Genomic DNA, 22,555 nt, shown 5'->3' with positions numbered 1-22,555 from the left:
AATATCCCAGCATCCAATTTTGATTACCTCCATATATATAGACTTGTGCCTAGACATGCCACTGCTTTCTAACAGCTTTAGAAGCTCTGAAAAGGCCCTCCTCTTCCCCAAACTCTTGTTTGTGTCCTTCCATAGATCACCACAATGCACTACAGTTTGATATATATTTTCAATTGTGCACCACACATCCTTCCATTGTTCCTGGTACAAGAGGCATGTAGACTGGGAGGCCACACATTGCCTTAAAATACTACCAACCTCTGCACAAAGTACATATTCATAATTCTGGAAATGCCAAAGTAGGAGACTAACGGAAGAAAAAAATATATTAAGGAATATAACTCAGAAATAAGTAGGGAGGTAGGGGGGGGACCTTCAGCAGGCTTAAAGTGTAAGAAAGGAGTATCAAAATCAGAAACTCTCTCAAGGTGCAACTTCTGCAAAGCATGATCTATTTTTTTTCTCCAATCAGCATAAAATAACCTAAACCAGAAAAAATGATGGTGAAGTTCAAGAATCAGGTATTTGGAGAAAAACTTAAGCACACAAAATGCCAGGAATGTATAATAGCAATAACCTGTCTTCATCACAGAATGCTCTCAGATCAAAAGGAGCATTGCACATCCCTATATTTTTTTCTGAAAATTCATTAAGCAGCTTTTGACCATTTAATAATTGAGCATTTGTTCCCCTTTGTAGTGCGTATTGGTTAAGAAAAGGCAATACAGGTTTTTGCAGATGGTCCTATACAAACAAAAACAACAGAGCATGTCATTACCATTATCTCCAAGAAAAGAGGCTAGATTATTTTGAGTCTTGAGAAATACGAGTACAAATTAATCACTAAATAAGAAATCACATTTGACACGAATGAGTTGGAAGGCTACAAAAATGAAATAAAATAGAAATTCTGTAGGGTACTCATGTGAACAGTCCACTGTTGACTATTACCAATCCAACAAAAGCTCATCTCATAGCATCAGTGATAAACTAATAGACCACATGTTACTTACATTGTACTTCTCTATAAGATCCCTGAGCTTATTCCGGGTACTTTTTGAGTTTTTAATCGACAGCAAGCTTTCTGAACGCTCCCATCCACATAGTTTCAGAAGTTCTTTTAGCTCTACCTCAATATTTCTTCTAATAGCTTTTATGTGCTCCAAGATGCTGGAGTAAAAACACATTATTACCAACCAAAATGAGTTCATAGATCTTTGTTAATTAATAAAAAAATATTTAAATATATAACAAGAGAAAAGAACTCACATTGGTAAGAATTGCACATAAAATCCAAATACATTGTACAAGATCTTCAAATTTTCCATATCAGAAGGGCTGGCATAATCAATTAACAATTAGTATACCATATATAAACAATAATTGCCAACAAAGAACATATAATGGGCACTATGACCCTATGTTTGGTTGCACGGAAGGGGGGTAGAGAAGAAAAAAGAGTGAGGGAAAGGAAAGGAAAATGAAAGGGGGGGAAAAAGATTATTTTACTGTTTTATCCACCTAAATTTTAAATTAATTATTACCTATAACAATATAAAAGTAATTTCACATTAAAAAAAATTTCCAAGGGTATGATTCATTTTATGGATTTAGAGGGGAAATAAAAAATAAATAAAAATTGGTGGGACCCACAGAAACTTTCCCTCTACATTTTCTTTCTCCTCTTTTTCCTTCTAAATAATAAAAGGCAATTGGGTCCTTTTTTTTTCACCTTCTCCCCCATTCCCTCAAAAGAAACAAAGTGTTTGAGTCTTAGAGATGACATGTTAGCTTTCACAGAAATGTATTGGGGAAAATCAGATGATCTCCTACATGATTTTTCTTTAAATCTAAATAGTGAAAGACAACAAAGCCACATTATTTACAACTCACCTTGAATAAATATTCAGGCATCTACCAGTTTCAAAGTGACCAAGGAAAGCAAAAAGAAGTTGAAGACGTTTCCTAAATTCACCAATGCTGGATGTGTTAATGAATTCCTCCAAACTGCAAGTCCCAATTGTAAATTACAAAATTATTCCATATACATAATAAAGCAATTTCAAAATGAATTCAGGCTAGAAACTTAATTAGAACATGCCTTTGAATGGTAGATAGGTCATATCCAACTGTATCAACAGAATCTCTGGGTTGAAGAATTGTATACAGAGGACACCATAACTGCAACAGTAAAAAGACAATTAAATTAGTTAAGCAAAAGATAATACAGAGGTTCAAGATTTAAGACGAAAAGGACATTTTAGCCATTCTGCAAGCTTATGTTATATCACTTAAATATTCTATAAGCTGCTTTAATGCATACGCTGTTAAAGCTTAAAGATTGGAATTAATCACAAGAACAGGAGTTTATCTTCTGATGTTACAAATTGTTACTTCTCTACCAGGATCAGCAAACCTGTACTTGCTTGATTGCACTGAAGCATAGTTCATTATGCCATGATTGTACACAAACTAAATTCACTCAAGAGGAAAAAACAAAAGAAAATTGTTTACTTCAACAGTAGTTTTCCTCATTATTAAATGGCTAAAGTATTCACACTTTTTTGTGGGCAAGGAATGGTATTAACTATTAACTCTTACTGCTGTTATTTACCCTCGTCCTCTTTAGAGGTTAACAAATTTTACGCTCAACAATTGCACTGCAATTATATTGAGTCTTCACAAATATGAATAACTATGACTTACCTTTGCAGCATTAATCTCATACTGATCCTGCACTTCATCAAGCAGGGCAGGCCATGATCCAAATTCCAACTTTTTCCATGATGACATCAGATCAAGAATAGGCTCCAATTGATCTATAACCATTTAAAGAAAACCATAAACGTTAATAACAACAGCAAGACCCAAGGAAAAGTGCTTAGTGGAAGCAAGTTCTAACCAGCTAGGGAGAATTTTGAGCCATTTTCATGCAATGCCTGGACCCTGTGAAGTAGAAATTGTAATCCAGAAAGAGCCTGCAAACAAGAAAAATCACATACTTATGCACTCATTGGAGGGGATAAGGTTTAGTATTGATGGGTAATCAACTCGTTCATACAAACACAGACATGCAGCTAGACAGAAGTTAAGGCTCCATGAGACGGATTTCAAAATCCAAGATTAAATTTAACAACTAAATTAAATAACAATCTATCAATTTAATTCACAGATTTAATAGTCAGTGTTCTGTGCAACTAAGTGACACATACGATGCTAGGTTAAAGGTGCACTAGTGTTATTGGACCTATTCTGCCCACTAAAACTACTTTAATCACTTCCTGCATCATCCAAAGCCATCCATCAAGCAGTCCTGAAGAGACTGTAAAATAGTCATATCACTACCTTAGCCAATGGGGTGCTGAAAGGAATATTCAAGAGCATCTTAATTACACCCATGATACTTTGGAGGCCATGATGATCCTCCCATTCATTCAAGAGGGAAAGAATCTGCTGTTGAAGAGGAGTAAGCAGTTTCACCATTGTAGCCATTAGGGGAGCATTTGAATCCTAGAAAAGGGATGGTAACTCAGTTAGAAGATGATCAGATAAAAAGAAAACATTGCAATAACAAGCAACCAAAGAAGTTCGCAAAACCTTGTAAAAGTTGTATTTGCAAGCAGATCTACGAGATGCAATTGTCTGCTCATGCTCCAAACAAAGACGTAATAAGTGCTCTGGCACAAGTTTAGCATCTAAACTGGACAAAAATAAACTTCCAAAACCTGGGGGTAAAGAAGAAAAGGTAATGAATGCTCTCTCCATGGCACAATATACCAAATATTCATTCAGAAAATTAGAAAATTCAACTAAATCACCTTTAATCATCCCTACTCCCAATCTATAGGAGTCAGTAAAGGAAAGCAATCTCTCTGCATCAGATATTTGGAAAGTTCCAGGCTGAATTGAACAAACAATATGTTAGTGACAGCATGTAGCATCTTTTTAATACACACAAACACAAACCCAAGAATAGGGTGCAATGAAGCCATAACCTTGTGTACCAAGACATATCCAACCACAATGAAAAATAAATACGTCACTGACTTCAATTAATACCAAGCAATCTCCCAGCGGTTTTACATTAGCAATACACGAAAACCACAAAAACATCATTCTGAGACATCAATTTGTAGTGAAAAAGTTAAAGGAATGAACTAGTTATACAAAATCATATTCTGTTAAACAAGTTATAAATAAATACAGAATAAATTTCTATGCTAATTTTTTTTTTTTTTTTTTTTGGACTTAAAACTTGCAATCATAATTTCAAGAAATTCCATATCTGTTGAAATTCATACTTCTTCTATAAAAAAATAAATAAATAAATACAAATTCAGGAGCGCAAGGTGACATCTTGCAGATTAACTGATAAATTAAGTATTCTCAAAAAAAATTCTAATATAACTTACAGCAACAAGATTATTTGAACCAAATAAATGATTGTGAATGTCGACCATGTTGTTCAGGATGGACTCCTCTATTACATCCCATTCTTCCTCCGAAGCTTCTTGTTCCTTAGAAGTCTCCTAAAAAAGATGAAAGGATTTTATGACCACCAAATAATAAAATATGATAAATTTACAATGCAAATACTTGCATAGATTTGCATATAAATATTATGAAAGTACTACCATTGTAGTCAACTTTTCTTCAGAAAGCAATGCCTTCCATTCTGAAAAACTATCATTTCCCATTGACTTGCCAAGTGTTGATATATCAACTTCAATAATCCTCTCAATCTGAAACGCACGAGGCTTGAACTTGTACTGCTGAGAATCATAGTCCTTTTTGGTTTTTGCTTGGATTTTCATGCTCACCCAAAGGTTGGAAAATTCTTTAAATATTTTATGCAAAAGCTGATTCAGATCATATATTTTATAATCAGATAATAATCATGTGAGAAAATTCCTTTCTATTTGTTGCAATTAAAATAGACTCTGACCTTAAAGGACTCTTTATCCATCAATTGAGCATTAGCTACATGATGTGCAACACGGACAAGAACATTTTGATGAAGAGAGGCTTTAAGTTGCATAACAGAGACCTATTCCAAATGGGAAAGCAAATACATTGCATAAACACGTCAATTTGATACTACATAATAGTAAAATAAATAAAATGGTCCAAATAGATGAAGAACTGTCCAAGAAGACGACGTTATGATGGAGAAATCAAATGAAATAAGTTTATCTATTAAGAAAGAATTAAATGAAGATCAGACCACCTTATCAACAGCAACACCATTTGAGAATGTAACCAATTTTTCTAGCAGGGTCATATCAGCAGCAGAAAAGATTGTGGGAATATCTATGTCATAGGAAAGAAGCTGAGGCTGTGTGCTGATCAAGTTAACAGAAATCAACTTGGATGGAAATACATGTGGAAATCTCATGAATGAATAGATAGTTCCCTGCAATACCCTCCAAGTCAGCCAATGATATGTTTAAAACATCCAAAAGAAAAAATAAATCTAAAATAAAACAGAAAAAATACCATAATGAGATCCATATCGTCCAGCTCAACCCTACTCAGCAAATCTTTCTGGAAGACACTTGCCAGAACCAGCGATGAGCCCAATTTCATTTCATAAACTGCAACTTGAACTGGTTGAACTACATCAACATATTCAGCATATTCCTCTGATAATTGGCCAACAAAACAGGTTGCCGTGTCCTGATAAACCAAGATAGAAACATGTGAAATAGGAATAATAATTTTTTTGGTAAGTAGGAATAATCATATAAAATGCAACAGCAATGTGGAATGGAAAAGAAAAGAATTATTATCATACAAATTATTTGTACCTGCCAGTTGCACACTTGATCAACAATCTGTGGTAAGCCCATGGCTTCAATATTACTCACCATAACCTCCAAAGGAGTAATATATTTAAGAAGCCCATCACATTTTTCAAAAAATTCTTTGCAATCATGTTTTAACTTCATAAATTTCCCGGGATCAGAGCGGAACACAATCTGAGAACAAGAAGAAACTTTTGTCATCAGATAAAAGACAAGAACTGACAAGAAGCATGTCCAGCCTTGGTAAACTAATATTTTTCTCTAGAACTTTATTGGATTGAATGTCTGTTTCACATTGTCATTCTCCATATTCAGTTAGTGATTTGATAAATCTATGTAATCTGCATGATTGAGCGCATGATCTCCCCTTGTATACTCCCTGTATTCTTGGGTGATTTGAGTTTTTGATATTAGTAAGACTTTATTACTTATCAAAAAGGTATCATTCATACTCACAATCGCCACAAACATTTGATTTCCTCAATCACTAACAAAGTACTAATATTATCATATACTATGAATTAGTTTATTTTATCTGCCGATGAAACTAGTAATACAAGAATAGAAGTGAAACTGATTAAACCTTTCTTTGCACCCTTCTAAGCTCCACTTCAAGATTTTCTAAAGCCAGTGTTCTTCTATTGTCATCTTCTCTTGTAGAAAAGCGTCCTGCTAAGTAGCCACACTCTTGTCGCACCTACAACAAACCATATATTAAAATCTTTAAATTTATCACATCGTTTGGCTTCAAAGAAAAGCTCAACTACAAACTTCTGCCTGCACATGAGCATGCAAATTCATTTGCATATATTACAAGTTTTGAGTTTATGATCTTACAAAAAGAAATGAAATTAATTAAAACTAAACATGTCAGATTGACTTCAGAACTTGTGCAATCAACTTGTGGTTCAAGTTAAGATACTTGATAACAAAAGAACCATAGATAACAACAAACACATGCAAATACGCAGCTAGAATTAATAGTTATGAAGAAATAAATTTGAGGAGAGGTGCTTGAAGAGCTTTAGATGTGGACAGCGATTCTATCTTTGACATTGCATTGGAGGTGCATAAATTTCACAATAAAGCCCATAAAAAATTAAACATTGTAAAACAACAAAAGAGCCCTGAGGCATGAAAGACCATTACAAAACACTTAGAGGCTGGTTAAATAATACAAGAAAGATACCTGGATTTCAAGCTTAAGGGATGCTATCTTCTCAGCCAACTGTGAATACTTCCAATAGTACTTCATGGCCGGATCTAGATCATCAGAGCTAAGCAAGAGATGAAAACGTAATTCCCCAATCCGTAGCCATGCACAACCAAGAATATAGTGGAAGTCTAAGAAAGAAAAAAGGATTGAAAAATTAAAAATAAAAATAAAAAACTAAATTTAACAGAAAAACAAATTTTGCTTGGAACCAAAATAAATACAATTAATATTACTAGCCCTTTATAAATAGGGGTCCGGTTAACAAGTGCCCTTGAGGCATTTGTTAATGAAGCATTTTAGAAAAGTTTTGATACCACTTTTACAGAAAATTAGAAAAAAGCTATTAAAAAATAAGTTGCTTTTTTTTTAGTTTCCCATAAAACTTTCCTAAAATGATTCACTAACAAATGTCCTTAGGGCATCCGTTGACAAAATCCTATAAATAAAATTGATACTCAAGAAAAATCTTATAATTCTAAACACAGCAGAAAATGATCAATAGAAATTTAATCACCAGTAGATTCAAAGTGAAGATAGAGATCTTTTAGCAGCGGCTCAATGTACTTTTGCACCGACTCCTTCAATCTGCCATGGCTTGATGAGAGAATAAGGGAACTCATTTGCTGGAGGTCTTCCTGCTGTCACCAAAGAAAGAGATGGATAAAAGGATGGACTTGATGCAGCCATGAAAGATTAGTTTTTTATCACTTCATAAATTTCTATTCAAGTTCTATTCTATGGGGCCCACATGTGAATTCCAACTGAAACAAAAACTGCGATAGTCAAGGTATGAGTTTCTAAGGTTAAGGCTCCGTTAATTTCAGCATAAATTTTTTTTAAGTAGAAAGTTTTATTGAAAATGGGAAATAGTTCATGTTCACAATGATGAGAACAGAGAGTTAAAAGAATTACAATCACAAGATATTTTATGTCAAAAATGTTTTCAAAAACTTCTTAAAGGAAAACTGTTTGTTTTCTGGTATGTGGTTGTGTTCTTACACTTTGGGAAACATTTTCTGGCATTTGGCACGTCTGAAAAATCACAAATTTTCAAATATATATATGTGTGTGTGTGTGTGTGTGTGTGTGTGTGTGATAAATAACATAATTTATTGGGAAAAAAAACAATGTATACAGGACAAATACTAGAGACCATCAATCATGGTGTAGATTACAATGATCAATGAAATCTAAAAGAGAAGAAAAAGGATAAAAACCCAATAAAGAAAGAGAAGTAAGAAAAAACATCTTTAGTTCTGGAATACTCCTTTCTTTGGTCCTCAAAGCTTCTAGCATTTTGTTCATGCCATAGTTCCAAAATTTTGGGGTCGGCTATAGATCCCCAACATATTAGTTAATATGTCTTCTTTGCCTCCATTCTACTCTATCAAAAGTCATATTCTGAGTTACTCCCCTAATTGACATGTCCTATTTTATTACTTCTACTAATGTGATTTTTGGTCTTCCTATACGTTTTTTATATAGATATTAAATAAAAAGTTTGATACACCAAATAAAAGTATTAATACAGGACAACTGAAAAATACCCTAAAGCACACTTAAACCAATTTCTTCTTTTTAAAAAATTCACTCATTACAATAATATGCACAATAAATATGAGCACAATAGCAATAAATAAGAGGCGTAAAACATTTCTGTTCCAAATACCTGAAAATGAGGAAAACAATTTTTGAAAAATGTTTTAAGTTGAAACAATTGGTGCCATTAAATAATAATAAAAAATTAAAAAAAGAATGCAAACTGAAAATATGGAAAGTAACCATGCGAATGGTAAGACCAGTCTTTTGGAAACACTCATTTTTCAAAAGATTATTAAAGATATAGAAACTTCAGCAAAAGCATACCTTAACTGAATTCTCCGATAATGCACAAAGATTGGACTTGATTGTTGCAAATTCATTTGAATCAAAAGACTTTTTGTGTGCATATATAATCTGGAAGCAGGAGTAACATTAAGAATGAATTCCATGAATACTAGCAGAAATAATAAAAGCATATCCAATTTGCAACAGGAGCTACCTGGTGGAAAAGAGAACGAGCCATAGATAAAAGAATATGATGAAATTTTGCCCCAGTCAGAGAGCTGTTCCAGAGGTTACAAGAAGCAACTCTAAGCTTCAGACATCGCACATCATATTCACGGATAGCGGATGCACCTTGCCTGCATTGAGCACAAAAGTTTGAAGAGAGAGAAATGAGATATGCAAGTGTGACATCAAAAAGAAGACTTCACCAGCATCATTACATAAATAATAAATGGTCAAAAATAAAAAATCTCTAAAATACGGTAATTTAGTAAATGATGAAAAAATGTACAATCCAAACAACAGAATACCAAGTTTCTAATTGTTGTACTTTATTATTTTTGTTGAATAAAGAGTTATATAGCTAATAAATTGAAATATGATAAAACAGTTTTACAAATTCAAATGGCTATCAAGCAATATATATATCAGCTTACAGAATCTGGAACACTGTTGCTGTATTCACAGGCTGTACAAGTATATCAGGTAGTGGAATATCATAATCACCAATCTTTGAGAAGTTCTGCATGTCAATCAGAAGACCACAAAACCACAAGTCTCCTCAGTCAAAAAATAAAAAACATAAAACACGCAGACCCACATGCACACGTATAGACACAGAGTCACACTTAAAATGATACATACCTTGATAAAAACAGGCTGATGGATCCAAAGAGATTGATGCCACCTAAACCACATTTCAAGAACAAAACTGGCAATTTTCCCATTCACTGCATTAAAAATAAGTACAAAGATAAGCTTATGGATAATGTAACAGGCTTAACCCATAGAGATAATACAGCACTTACCTGCATCCATTGAAGTCCATGCATCCATTGTCCACAAGATCTTTTGATGTGGTAAAAACATTTGGGGAGGTCTTGATGAGAAGGTCAAGGAAAATTTCAAGCCAGACTCCAGCAGGTTGGTTACAGTACCCAAATCCTGTCATTATTGAAAAGCAAAAAAATAACGTATCAAATAATATAATGAACACGTGGAACTAATCACTGTAATTAGCAAAAAAATAAATAAAGAGCAAAAAAATAAATAAAGAGCACAAAAATACATATAAAAAAGTGTTAAATTACCGATTCTCCAAAAGCTTAAGCTATTAGGAAATGGTGGATTTATTCATTTAACCGCATAATTCTAACATTCCCCCTCATGTGTGGACTCAAACACCCTTTTATAGGTGAGGCCCAACATGTGGGCTTTTATATGGGAGGTAGAGTGAAGGAGACAAGGATCGAACTCAGGACCTCTAGCTCAGATACCAATTTAAACGACCAATTCTCCCAAAAGCTTAAGTCATTGTTATATGATAAATTTAATCCTTTAATCACATACTTCAAACAAAATGGATTTGAATTTTTTGGAATACCGGAAAAGTGATTACCCTTTTTAACAGCTTAAGCTTTTGGGATTAACTGGTAATTTATCATAATCTAATAAATAAAATTCTATGAAGGATGAAAACAATTTTAGTACCAATTGAACTATTTAAATTGAAAATCATTCAATCAAATATCATTGAATACAAAATACAATCAAATATCATTGAAATGCAAATGTACGGTTAGAAAAGCCATATTTTAAGTTGAACTAGGGCCCAAAATATATTCATGACCAAACTTAGGACATTGCAAGTATGATATATGATTCTCTCGACTTCAAAAGTCTATGAATTGGTCCATCTAAAAGCAACCAAAGTAGAAAACATTATTATCTACTAAATTTAGTGATATGGAGGTGAACTTCCGTGATAGGATACAATTCTATAACATTCAGCAGTCAAGTACTAACATCATACCAAGAATGTTATTATTTAATTGATCATACCAGCCGTAATCTTTTGGGATCAAGCAAGAGGAAAGATGAGAGCTTCTGAAGTAACACTATATCAAGGAAAAGACTTGTTCTGTCAATTAAAGGAAGAGTGTCCTGCCAGCTATCAAACCCAGACTTCCTACACAATATTTCAGGGCAGAAGATACAACAAGCAGCTGAATTTGCCTCAGAACTTTGATGCTCACTAAAACCCAAATTTGCCTCCAATTTGTGTTTTTCTTGTTTAAATCTTTCCGAAAGCATCTGCGAGTGGAAAATTTTATTCCCCAAACAAGGGAAAAGAAATCCATAGCAGTAACTGTAGAGAATGTAAAGGACAAACCTGATGCATCTCCTCCAACTGCTGAACAACAGGGACATCATCTTCAATATCATTACATCTGCCCATAATATATAATGACATGGAAACACCTGCATAATTATGGAATTGAAAAAGAAATCACATTTGCATTGTAGAATCAAAGAGTAGTATATAAAAGAGAATAATGTAAAAGTATATAACAAACGTAAAAAATTATCTAATAAGATCAAGAACAAGTCAAAAACAGAATAGCCACAACATTATTATTTTAAAGATTAACCACATTTCCTTTACTGCAGCAATGGTACAACTTGTCAGCTCACGTCTTAACAAACCAAAATTCTGTTTTGCATAGAAAATCCTTCCCCTCCTACATTGAAATCGATTCCCAAAAGGGAGCTTTGAATCTTCGATAACTAACAGTAAATAAGGAATGCAACCAGCAAGAAACAACCAGGAAATAGAATACCATACACAAATTTGGCCAATCAAATCTGCAGAAAATTCTTATTCATCCCTTTTTTCAGTATGAAATCCGAAGTTTTATCAAGAATAATGAAAAAGAAACAGAGAAAAGTGTCCAGCAAAATAACTTTTAGGAACTTGATTACTTAACCATACCAGAATTTCCCCCAACAGCCCCTTACAGTAAGATAAGTAGAATCACAATAAGGTTAATGCAAACCAACTAGGGGGCTATAAAACAAATCATCGAAAATTAGTACCAGCCACTGAAGTTTTGAACTTTTCTAATAAACCATTGGTAAAAGAACAAGAATAGAGAAAGAAGTTGGACTACATTTCAAGTAGTAGAAGAGAAGGTAGACATAAAAGTAACCTCAAGAAGACTAATGAAAAAGAGAAAAATCATAAGAAAGACAAGCAACCAAAAGGTAAAGTTAACTCTAATGTTGAGAACAAAGACTAAATAATATTGTAAACCCAATAAATCCTAGCCAATCAATTCCACTCATACATGTGGCTTCAACATATATAATATTATGGAAAATCACCCAAGTATGTGAACAAGTCCCAAATCATAGGCTAAAACATACAAAATAATAAAATAACACATTACCAAACAAGCATTACATTAAACTTTATGAAACTTAAAACTACAAGACCAGCATATTTAAATACTATCCCAATATTATGTCAAAGGAGTATGGTCATAGAAGAATCTGAAAATTCTACCTTGCATTGCAAGAAAGCGAAGTTCGGGATTTGATGATGCAACAACCTCAATCAGACTTCTATTCACTGCTACAGCAAACATATTCAACAAAGGAGAAAAATTCACTTCAATAATTTCAAAGAATTGTTAACTTCTTTTCTTTTTTGACAAGTAGATTTCAACAACTTAACAGTCACAGCAACCTACTAAACAGTAGATAAGAATGACATACCTTGCACCCATGAGTTTGAATTTGTTGGCCAAAGTACCTCACAAAGTACTGAAAGTTGATGTTGTTTATGAAATAAATTAGCAGAAGGTGGCAAGAATGGATGACCCCCATGAATCCAAAGTAAGGACTTCTCACAAAGTAATGAAAGTTGATGCTCTTTATGAAATAAATTAGCGAAATTCTCCAGATTTTTGCTCTCCCTCTATTTTGAACAAAAGAGTAATCAAGCCCAAAGTGCATTACAGGATCTGGCTAAAAGAAATGAATAACAAGACATAAACATGAAATGCAACAGTATTGTGGTCAGCTTACCAGCACAATCTCAGCTGCTTCTGGGCAGACATCACTCAATTTTTCCTTCAATTTTGTGACATCCTTCATCAAAGAACGCCAAGAAATTTGCAACTGCTCAACATTTGATGATGTAGTTGGGTCAGAGTTAACACCATTCCAGAAAAGTATGTGATCTTCAAGAAGGTCAGTGTATAATTGAATCAGCACAGCAAAAGAAGGAGATTCAATAAACATGTATGACGAATCAACAAACTTATGAAGAATTTCCTCTTCAATTACTCGCAGAGATTTCAATACAGAACCCCGAGCTTCATCCCTATGTTCATGGCTGCTCTGAGCATTCCATTGCTGACAGCTAACTCTTAATGGACCTAGGCAGTTAATGGCATTACTTAAAAGTGAGCTGCATGATTCAGCCATGTCCTTTGATGCCATTAAATTAACTAATTCTAATGATAACATTGGTATGGGCAGCAAGCCAAAATCTACTTGGTGAAGAGATGCAACCTCATGGTGTCGCCGAGAAATGTATTTCCAAACAGGATGATCCATTACCCGCTTGATTAACATCAGAAAAGAACTGAAAAACTGGCAGAAGGGTTGCAATTGAGCACTAAACCAGTTAAACCAGAGAAGATAAAGCTCAAGATCATTTTCCGTGGCTTGTTCAATGGTCCAGTTGGCAGCAAATTCCAGCATCTTATTTGCCAATGTTAATTCTGTTTTCCTGCCAAAGTTTGAAACAGTTGAATTTGAAGACTTGGGAAACATTTTCTGTTCTAACTTCTTCACATTTATCAAGTGAGCACTTTGATGGCCACTAGCAATTCCTGATTCAAATGATGCAAACTGAGCCCCCAGGAACTCCAGATACATGCAATTTTGTTTCACACAAGTTTCTTTTGAGTACCATACAAAATCCATTACTTTCAATGGCATTGGCCATCCTCCAGGCAAACACAAAGTAAAAGCTAGTGATGAATCCGACAACTCTATAACTGATAAATAAGTGCTTTTAGCATGGCCTATTATATTTCCCCCTTCAGCCTCACCAAAAGAAGAAAGATACGTATGCTCCCAACTCACATGAAGACTCCACAAAGGCTGATTACCATTCATTAGAAGCTGATGGAATAACTGCACCCAATGTGACAGCTCAAGATATGTAATGCTGATATTAAGTCTTGAGCCTTCGTTCCTAGCAAAGACATGCGATTTGGCCATTGATTCAACCAATCTACCACCAGGAATACCAGAAAGAATAAGAAATCTCTCCACATCTTTTAATTCAATCTGCACAGAACTGTAACCACTTCCTTCTTCCAGTAACCAGTATGGCTGCATCATAAATATCTCAACTCCTCTATTTCGCATTGCTCGGGAAACTTCGCCATAGCTTGGGTTAACTGTGAGGAACATCCGAAAATTAGGGTGTGGATGAAGAACCACTGGTTTTCCATCAACAATTCCACACTCATTAAGTGTAATTGATCCAGAAGGCTCCACTAAAGAGTTGAGTCTATCAAGAACCTATATTTCATAATTTAGAAGAAAAATTAGATTTCTATCATTTCAGTCAAAAAAAAAAAAAAAGAAAAGAAGAAAAATTAGATGACCTGATAAATAGAAAATTAATAGAATCAAATTGGTCATCAAATAGAGACATAACAACAAAATATCGTAAGAATATGTGTTATTAATTTAACTTGTCACATACCGTGGGATTACAAAGATTTGCATTCTCTAGAACAATCCATTCTCCACGTTCAATAGCTTTTATCAGAGGTCCCATAACCCATTCAAACTTCACCGAAAAAGACCTTTTCTGATAATCCTCTTGCAACTTTAAAATTGTCTTCATGGCTCTATCAAGATCCCTGATTGACCATGACAGAGGTAGATAATTTTTCTTAAGATCCTTTAGTTGTTCAATGATCTCAACTAACAAACTCAGGGAATCAGTGATTCTCTTCCCCTTCTCTGCATTCTCAGTAGAGCCTGATAAAAAGTTACAATCCATGCTTTTTAAAGCAATACATTTGGCTATTAACTGATCATTTCTTTCACTAATAGATGCTTCCTTTGAGGACTCCAATTGCAAATTATAATACTCCTTAACATAGCACTCAACTTGATCAACAACAAATCGAAAATTTCGGGAAGCATCATATTGCTCAAAGCATCCAAGTAACTCAGATATATCAGTTGCAGCCGAAAGATTTAACTCGTTTAGTACATTGCCAGTGAGCTGAGCAAGTAACCTTATCAACGAAGTCTTACCAGATGATGATTGGCCAATCAAAATGGACAGCCATTGATGCTGAATGCAATGTGCAGCAGCTTCTAAACATTGACGAATTTCAGGCATAACTTTAAGCTGACTGCTTGAAATTTTAGATGATTGAAAATAGTTCCTTTTAATGGCAGTGTTCCCCAAAATTAAGTACTGAGAATTGAGCTGAACCCGTGGGTAAGGATTTATATATGGCTTCACCTCAAAAACCTGCTCAAAGAGCTGTATCACCTCTCTGCGGTCAGCTGCTGTACGCATTCTTTGAATATAAAGAATGTTGAGGAAGGAATAATCTCTCAAGTTCTCCACTGCACCTAAATCAAACAAAACCAGATCTTAAGAAACCAGCATAGTACGAATCTATACATGCATAAAGTTCAAAATAATCAATCAGATTTAAAGAAACAACATAGAAAACCTTGTATGATCTGACATGACCGAATCACATCACGTAGATTAAACTCCCAAGGTGAGCCATCCTGAGCAAATTTGTGATACAACATTGTCTCTTCATGCAATCGTTTGTTAAATGATATCAGTTTTATTAGTATGGACCTGGGGATTGATGGATAAAGCGAACTACAGATGAAAAGATAGTCACCCTCAGCTAACTCATCCACATAAACCTGAAACCAATGACAAGGAAATAAATAATTGTTAATATCTTGCCTTTCAAGTTAAACCATCATCTGTTTTACATAGTTTATACATCCACAGCAACAATGATGCTTAAACAAACATACCTTAGTGAAACGGTTGAGAAAGGATTTTGGGAGGCCTTTTCTGCCACCACCTTGATACGAAGGATTTTGACACGCAAAAACTCTAAAAGATGAGGGACACTTAAAGGTGCAACCCAGCTCTGGAATAAAGACTTCAGCTCGGTGATCCAGAATAGCATTCAAACCCTAACAACAATTAAAATTCCACCAATGATTATGTTCTCATTATTAAATAATAAAAAAATACATAAAGAAAAGAATAAATTACAAATTACATTGTCGAACTCTGCCTTGTTTTCAATTTCATCCTTTAAGTTACATTTTTTTCAAGGGCTAATTACAACTTATCCACATGTAGTTTAGCCGAAATTCAAGTAGCCTACTTGTAGTTTGAAATTCGGCACTTTACCCACTTGATGTCTACCCATTAGGGTTCGAACCCACATCATCACCCTCTCCATTAGAAACATATACTACCAATGTCCCAAATTGTTGGTCCTCCTTAGAAAACCCAAAAGAATCATTTATTGTCTTGTCTCTTAATTAAAAATATAGAAGTTTTCAAAACTACCCTTAAACAAAGTTCTCAAAAAGTTTTTTTTTTTAAAGCACTTGTGATTGGTAGGGGCATAATAGGAAACTCAGTAAATTAAAGGCTTTTAATTTTAGAAAAGGACAAAATGTTGGGACACCCCAAAATGGAATACAAGACCAATAATTTGGGACAGAGGGAGTAAAACTTAACAAAATCAATAAATACATGACCAAAATGTAGCATCAGTATAAAAAGAATTATGCTTTCTCAAAAACATCAATAGAATGAGTTTCAACAAATCATCCTTAATTCCTTTAATAACCCCACGTGATTCTCAAAAGAATGAATCAACTTGAACCATTGAAACCCAAATTTCGCAACTTAATATTGGAAAACCACCATAACTCATCCCAATTACTCAATTCGAAGTCCCACTCAGATTTTCCACGCCCCCATTCAACCAACTTCTAAATGAACAAAGATAAACCCAGAATTCAAAACTGAATTTTGTTCCTTTTTCCCACACTTTCCCAGAAAAAATCAACTTAAACAATTAACACTCAAATTCCACAACTTAAAAACCACCATAACACATTCCAATTATCATAGTCCAGCTCAGATTTCCACCCGCCCCCGCCCCCCAAAAAAAAATACCCTATACCAAAGCGACCAAGATCATACAAATCATATCATGTAAAACCATTCAATCAAGCCCAAAGCAAAGAACTTTTACTCTCCCTTCTAATGTTATGGTTTCCTTCCTTTTCTCACATTTTCCCAACAACCAAACAAGGGAGGAAAAAAAAAACCTTTGAAGTTCAGAGACTCACTCACTCACCCCAGAGACAGAATTGAGAACACCCTTTTGTATCAAAACCTTGGAGGTCCAAGAGTAGTGGAAACAAAGAGGAAGGCCCAGAATGAGGACGTGGTAAAGAGTGATTTGTGGCTTGATTTGGTCGGGATTGTGGAATTTCTTTAAGGCCAAAGAGAGATAGACAGAGACCTTGGGAGCGTAGGTGAGAAGAGGTGATGGGAAGATTGGGGCAAAGAGTGGCCAGGAATTCCATCATCCATTTTTGCAATAAGTTCAATCCCAAAGGTTTTGATGTGTTTTATGTTTTGTTTTCCTATAAAAATTTAAAATTAAAAAAAAAAAACAAATCAAACAGAAAAACAAGAGGTGTGTCACAGAACCCTAACAGGACGCCTCATGTAAGTAAAGTGCCAAATTTCAAATCACAAGTAGGGAACTTATATTTAGGCCAAGCCACAAGTAGTAAGTTGTAATTAGCCCCTTTTTTTATAAGTAAAAACACAGTCAAATAAAACAGTAATTAGCCCCTTTTTCAATCATTCCTTTAATTTTCATTCATTTCAATGTAGCCATCTGTCCAATCTTCACTGTTAAGACCACCAAAACAATCTCATCTTCACTCTTAAGACCCACCAAAACGATGTCATTTTGTATACTGAAAACTACTAAAACTAATAGTGAGATTGTATGGGACTAGACACAAGGACAAAATTCAAATCAAATTAAAGTCAAAGGACTAAAATGAAAAAACGGAATCTTGTGAAAGACTAATTGATAAAAGGTAAAAGTTAAAGGGTGAAATTTGCAACTGAGTAAATATGCTGCGTAAATCTTGAAAACAAGCAGAAGCATCAACAAAATAATATTAGGAAAATAACGATAGAGGTTCATTACAGTACCTCTAACACAGATTGTGGAGCAAGATTAAGTTCATCAAGCAAAACCCAACAACCTTCCTTTAAAGCCTGCAAAAGAAGGAAGAACATCAATACATGTTTAGAGAAAGTTTGACACAATTACACCTTTAATATATGACACTTTAACCTGCAATAGGATTCCATCAGACCATGCAAACTTTATTCCTTCATCACTCTCAACAGGTAAGTCCGACCCCAACAAGTCCATTATATCAGTCTGCATAAGAACATGTTTAATACAAATACTACTAAGTGCAAAAGGTTTTGGAAACCAAAAGGAAGAGAGAGAGAGAGAGAGAGAGAGAACAAAGGAAAGAGTAAACTCAGAACTCACCTGCTCAGATAAGTTTATACGTACAACCCTATGTCCAGAAAATTTGCCTAAGGCAACAATTAAACTTGTCTTCCCAACACCTGGACTACCTTCCAATAAAACTGGGAACCAAATGCCAATTTAGAATGGTAAAACAAAGAATTCCATAGCACCAACAGGTAGAATATGGGCAAAAGGGAAATAATGAAATAAAGTGCATGCGCACACACACACAAGTTTTTAGAAAAATTAAACAAAATAATAAAAAAAACCTGGCTTTGGAAGTTGCATTGCCCTTAGTACCCGCAAGGCATTTCTGCAGGTCGTTGGTGCCAAAAACTCAAATTCCCCTATCTCACAGCTTTCACAACCTGTAGACATAACATGTACATCATTGACTGCTATGTAATGTGGATACTTTTACAATCTAATAGTCAATTACATATGTTTAAGACTTGGTGTTAAGACTGAACTTCAAAACAGGTTTACAAAGTACACAAGATCCCAGAAATAAGAAATTTTGCCTAAGGTCACAGATGAAAACATCTGAAATTAACTAACATTTCATACATAGACTGCACTTGATATAACAACCAAAACCCTCAAAAATAATAAAGCACAAGTTAATAGTCACTAGTGTTATCCAACAATAAATAACACACAGTACATCATATTATGTTACCTTTTTCAATGTAGAATGGATCGATACCAAAGATATTGTCACATTGCATATTTTCAGTGCAAGAAATATCAGCAGTCATTCCCAGGTCACCCCAACCAAAATTTTCCATCCTTGAAAGTTTTGTGTATATCGAATTATTGGGTTCCAACTGTTATTTCAGAAAGAGCACGCAGTCTTAATCAGTTACTGTAAATAATTGAACATAACATCTCAAGACCAGACAGCGTTTCACTTACAAGAGAAGTTAACAAATAAACTTGCAGTAAACATACAAGTTCAACAACTTTTTTGGGAAAATAAAATATTAAACCAATAGAAGGGAAATATAGGGAAACTTTTTAAGTAATATTGAAAAGGTAAACAAACGAGAACATAGTGACTGATTTCGGATGGGTGGACAGTTGTAAGAAAAATATGTTTTCATTTTCCAAGTATAAATAAATTTATTTAAAGACGTTAATGTCATGAAAATGAAGTTCACACACAGCATACATGAGTATACTCATAATGACAAAAGCGAAATAACACTTATCATTGAGACAAATAACACAAGTGGGACATGTAAGGCCTATATCTTATTACTAAAGCAAAAAATGCTGGTTAAAGGTCAAATAATATAATGGCTTTATTAAAATTTCTAGAAATTTTTGGCAATAGAATTTTTTTTTAAAACTAGGTTTTATAAACATCTTAAAACTTTGGCAAAAGAGTTTCATTTATAGATAACTATATTAATAATTGTAATGTACTTATAATGCATCACATATGATATGTAATATTTAAGTTAAGGCATATGGCCCAAGCACGGCATATAAATGCCAACTTTTAGTGTATGGAATATAACATGTAACGCTCATCAACGATTTTTTTTTTTAATAGTAGACTTCATTACATTGTAGTAATAAACACACCATAAGTCAGGTCGCAGCTGAAACTAGTACTTTATATATGAAGACAAGAAAAAATAAAAATACAAAAGTGATGCACCATTTAAGCATTACAGAATTTTATTTTATTCTTTAAAAAAAAGTACGCAATGCTTATACCAAGAAGTAACAAAACAAGAGCATAGAAGAAAACACACCGTTAGCTTTTCTAATAGAAAATGCAAGCATCTTTGCCTCAACTCTACAGCATCCTTTTTAGAAATACCAGTCCCTGAACAAACATTAAAAAATATATGGACATAAGATAGCAAAAAATGACTTACCACTTGAGAACAAATAAAAAAATAGAAATGGTAAAAATAAATGCTGCTAAACTGTTTTGAAAAGAAATATGCAATTATTCACTATTAAAGAATAGAAAGTACAAGGACAGGTACTGCTATAACAAAGCAAGAATGTACCTAAACTTAGTCCATCAAGCAACACAAGAAATGCCCCATGGAGAAATGCAAATTCAGGCCCTAAACTCCTCTCTGTCATGTTAATAAAAGCAACCCAAGAGAGAAGATCTCTAACAGTAAGCATCCGCCCAGGTTGTAACTGGTTGAACCACTGTATAGCACAGAAATTAAAACATAAAGTTAGAAATTGAGATTTAAGACTACTATTATTATTCCAGAACTAGTTGCCAATACACACACACACACACACATATATACAAACACACACTAGATAGTCACCAATCAGCCACAGCCACAAGCCAAAAATAAAAAATCACAGGATAGACAAAAAATGACCAAAACCACAAAACAAAAAATCTTTGAAAAACTCAACTCATGGCGTTAATAACTTCTGACATTCTTGCAACTAAGAGAGGAAGATTATTGCTATGATGAGCTCACACCTTTCGTCTGAGACCAAAATACAAAAATTCCTCTTATGTTACTATTTGCAAATACTAATGGCACTCCCAACCCCCACAAGAATGACAGGGTGAATGAGACCTTGGGTTCAAGTCCCATGGAGTGCATGAGTTACTCACAAATTACCAAAGGGTATAGTAGTAAGAAATTGTGAGTTCAATGAATCAACCATTATTCTAACATCCCCCCTTCACGTGTAGGCCCAAACTCCCCTCCAATATCTAGGACCCAATGTGTGTAATTTTGAAAAATTAAATGGGGGTTAGAATGAAGAAAATGTTTGAACCTCAAGACCACCTGCTTTGGTACCATAATAAACCATCACTTGTCCCAAAAGAGTGAAATATTAGGAAAGGATGAAATTCGTAATTCAACTACTATTTTAAAACTTATCAACTAAAAAGAAAACAAAAGTTGCTCCCCTAAGAGAAACTTGGCACAAATTAACTAATGAGAGGAAAATCTAAGATGAGTCAATAACATGAAACAATGGCTGCCATTCATACACCAATTCAGAGAAATCTGTTTTGCTCAAGTTGGAGGCAGCATATACTCAAGAGAAAGTCTAAACGTACGTCAACAAAGGTAAACTAGGGTTTGACAGAGGATATGACCAAAGATGAAACAAAATCTTAAGAAAAAGTTGAACTCAAATATATTGTACATTGTCTTAATATGCCCAACAATCAGCCGTAATGATGGCACCCTATGTATGTTAAGGGAGAACTTCCAAAAAGTGAAAGCAGCTGCCCCCTTAACAGCTTTCCACCCAGAAAAGGCTGAGGAAGAATGTGTAATTACACTTGAGAAATTTATAATTTTTAGAATTGATGGGCAAAAATGGTGAACCAGTAATCAGCATTGTCAAATAACACTCTATACAGCAACGCCCAAGAGTACATTACTTCATAGGAAAAAGAAATCATTGATAAAGCAGAAATGAGGAGTTGCAAAAGAACGTACTTCCCAAAAACTTAGCATAGCATCTACAATGTGCGATAGTTTTGGGTTGGAAAATCTGCACAAAAAAGCTATTAAGAAACTCCGACCAAGAAAGTGTTCATTAAATGCATCATCTTCCACAAACATGTACTTCAAACTTATCTACCTCTGCAGAGCAATACTCTTAAGCTCATTTAGGTCACCAACAGGGGGAACCCATATCTCTGTAAACCGATTACGAAGAGCTGGAGATAGTTCCTTCTTGCCATAATCACCACCAGGATTCATAGTTGCAAGAACAAAAAAATTTTGATGAGCGGTAATTTTCTCCAAAACAGACCCACCTTTCTCAGCCAAAGACTGCAAACAGGAAAACATTTATCATTATGAATATATGATTTATAACATGTACATAGATGAGTGATGACAAATGGGTAAGAAAATGAAACACATAATGTAAATCAGAACCAAACATCGGTATATAAAAAGTGACAAGGAGCAGATTATAGATACCAAGTAGAGTGGAGAGGAATAATATATATATAACCCATAAAATTGCTTGCCAGTTTGAACTACGTCAAGAACAAGCCATTCATGCAGAAATAA

General features: G+C 34.2%; 1 protein-coding gene across 3 annotated transcripts in view; it reads right to left on the bottom strand.

The window, feature by feature from the left end:
• The window catches only part of LOC142633381 (midasin), a 39,984-nt gene that overhangs the window by 5,400 nt on the left and 12,029 nt on the right, over positions 1-22,555 (bottom strand). The window contains exons 22-64 of one of the 3 annotated variants that reach the window (XM_075807613.1): positions 22,116-22,309; positions 21,971-22,025; positions 20,546-20,696; positions 20,282-20,355; positions 19,198-19,345; positions 18,788-18,886; positions 18,537-18,637; positions 18,330-18,419; positions 18,185-18,250; positions 15,955-16,119; positions 15,630-15,837; positions 14,636-15,525; positions 12,937-14,448; positions 12,625-12,826; positions 12,413-12,481; positions 11,240-11,328; positions 10,909-11,160; positions 9,876-10,011; positions 9,712-9,797; positions 9,504-9,589; positions 9,062-9,203; positions 8,887-8,976; positions 7,535-7,658; positions 6,994-7,148; positions 6,388-6,501; positions 5,808-5,978; positions 5,497-5,676; positions 5,228-5,413; positions 4,946-5,047; positions 4,635-4,859; positions 4,413-4,529; positions 3,819-3,900; positions 3,598-3,725; positions 3,346-3,510; positions 2,903-2,978; positions 2,707-2,819; positions 2,102-2,181; positions 1,894-2,007; positions 1,270-1,338; positions 1,014-1,170; positions 578-744; positions 374-483; positions 28-260 (exon numbers count right to left, since the gene is read on the bottom strand). In XM_075807613.1, coding sequence (XP_075663728.1) covers positions 28-260; positions 374-483; positions 578-744; positions 1,014-1,170; positions 1,270-1,338; positions 1,894-2,007; positions 2,102-2,181; positions 2,707-2,819; positions 2,903-2,978; positions 3,346-3,510; positions 3,598-3,725; positions 3,819-3,900; positions 4,413-4,529; positions 4,635-4,859; positions 4,946-5,047; positions 5,228-5,413; positions 5,497-5,676; positions 5,808-5,978; positions 6,388-6,501; positions 6,994-7,148; positions 7,535-7,658; positions 8,887-8,976; positions 9,062-9,203; positions 9,504-9,589; positions 9,712-9,797; positions 9,876-10,011; positions 10,909-11,160; positions 11,240-11,328; positions 12,413-12,481; positions 12,625-12,826; positions 12,937-14,448; positions 14,636-15,525; positions 15,630-15,837; positions 15,955-16,119; positions 18,185-18,250; positions 18,330-18,419; positions 18,537-18,637; positions 18,788-18,886; positions 19,198-19,345; positions 20,282-20,355; positions 20,546-20,696; positions 21,971-22,025; positions 22,116-22,309 — 7,773 coding nt within the window. The remainder of the gene's footprint in view (positions 1-27; positions 261-373; positions 484-577; positions 745-1,013; positions 1,171-1,269; positions 1,339-1,893; positions 2,008-2,101; positions 2,182-2,706; positions 2,820-2,902; positions 2,979-3,345; positions 3,511-3,597; positions 3,726-3,818; positions 3,901-4,412; positions 4,530-4,634; positions 4,860-4,945; positions 5,048-5,227; positions 5,414-5,496; positions 5,677-5,807; positions 5,979-6,387; positions 6,502-6,993; positions 7,149-7,534; positions 7,659-8,886; positions 8,977-9,061; positions 9,204-9,503; positions 9,590-9,711; positions 9,798-9,875; positions 10,012-10,908; positions 11,161-11,239; positions 11,329-12,412; positions 12,482-12,624; positions 12,827-12,936; positions 14,449-14,635; positions 15,526-15,629; positions 15,838-15,954; positions 16,120-18,184; positions 18,251-18,329; positions 18,420-18,536; positions 18,638-18,787; positions 18,887-19,197; positions 19,346-20,281; positions 20,356-20,545; positions 20,697-21,970; positions 22,026-22,115; positions 22,310-22,555) is intronic. The other 2 variants (XM_075807615.1, XM_075807614.1) reach the window with 2 other exon arrangements.

This window comes from Castanea sativa, chromosome 5 (assembly GCF_040712315.1).
Source record: "Castanea sativa cultivar Marrone di Chiusa Pesio chromosome 5, ASM4071231v1".
Classification (NCBI taxonomy): domain Eukaryota; kingdom Viridiplantae; phylum Streptophyta; class Magnoliopsida; order Fagales; family Fagaceae; genus Castanea; species Castanea sativa.
Note: the sequence above shows the minus strand (reverse complement) of the source record. Positions and strands in the feature narration are given on the sequence as shown.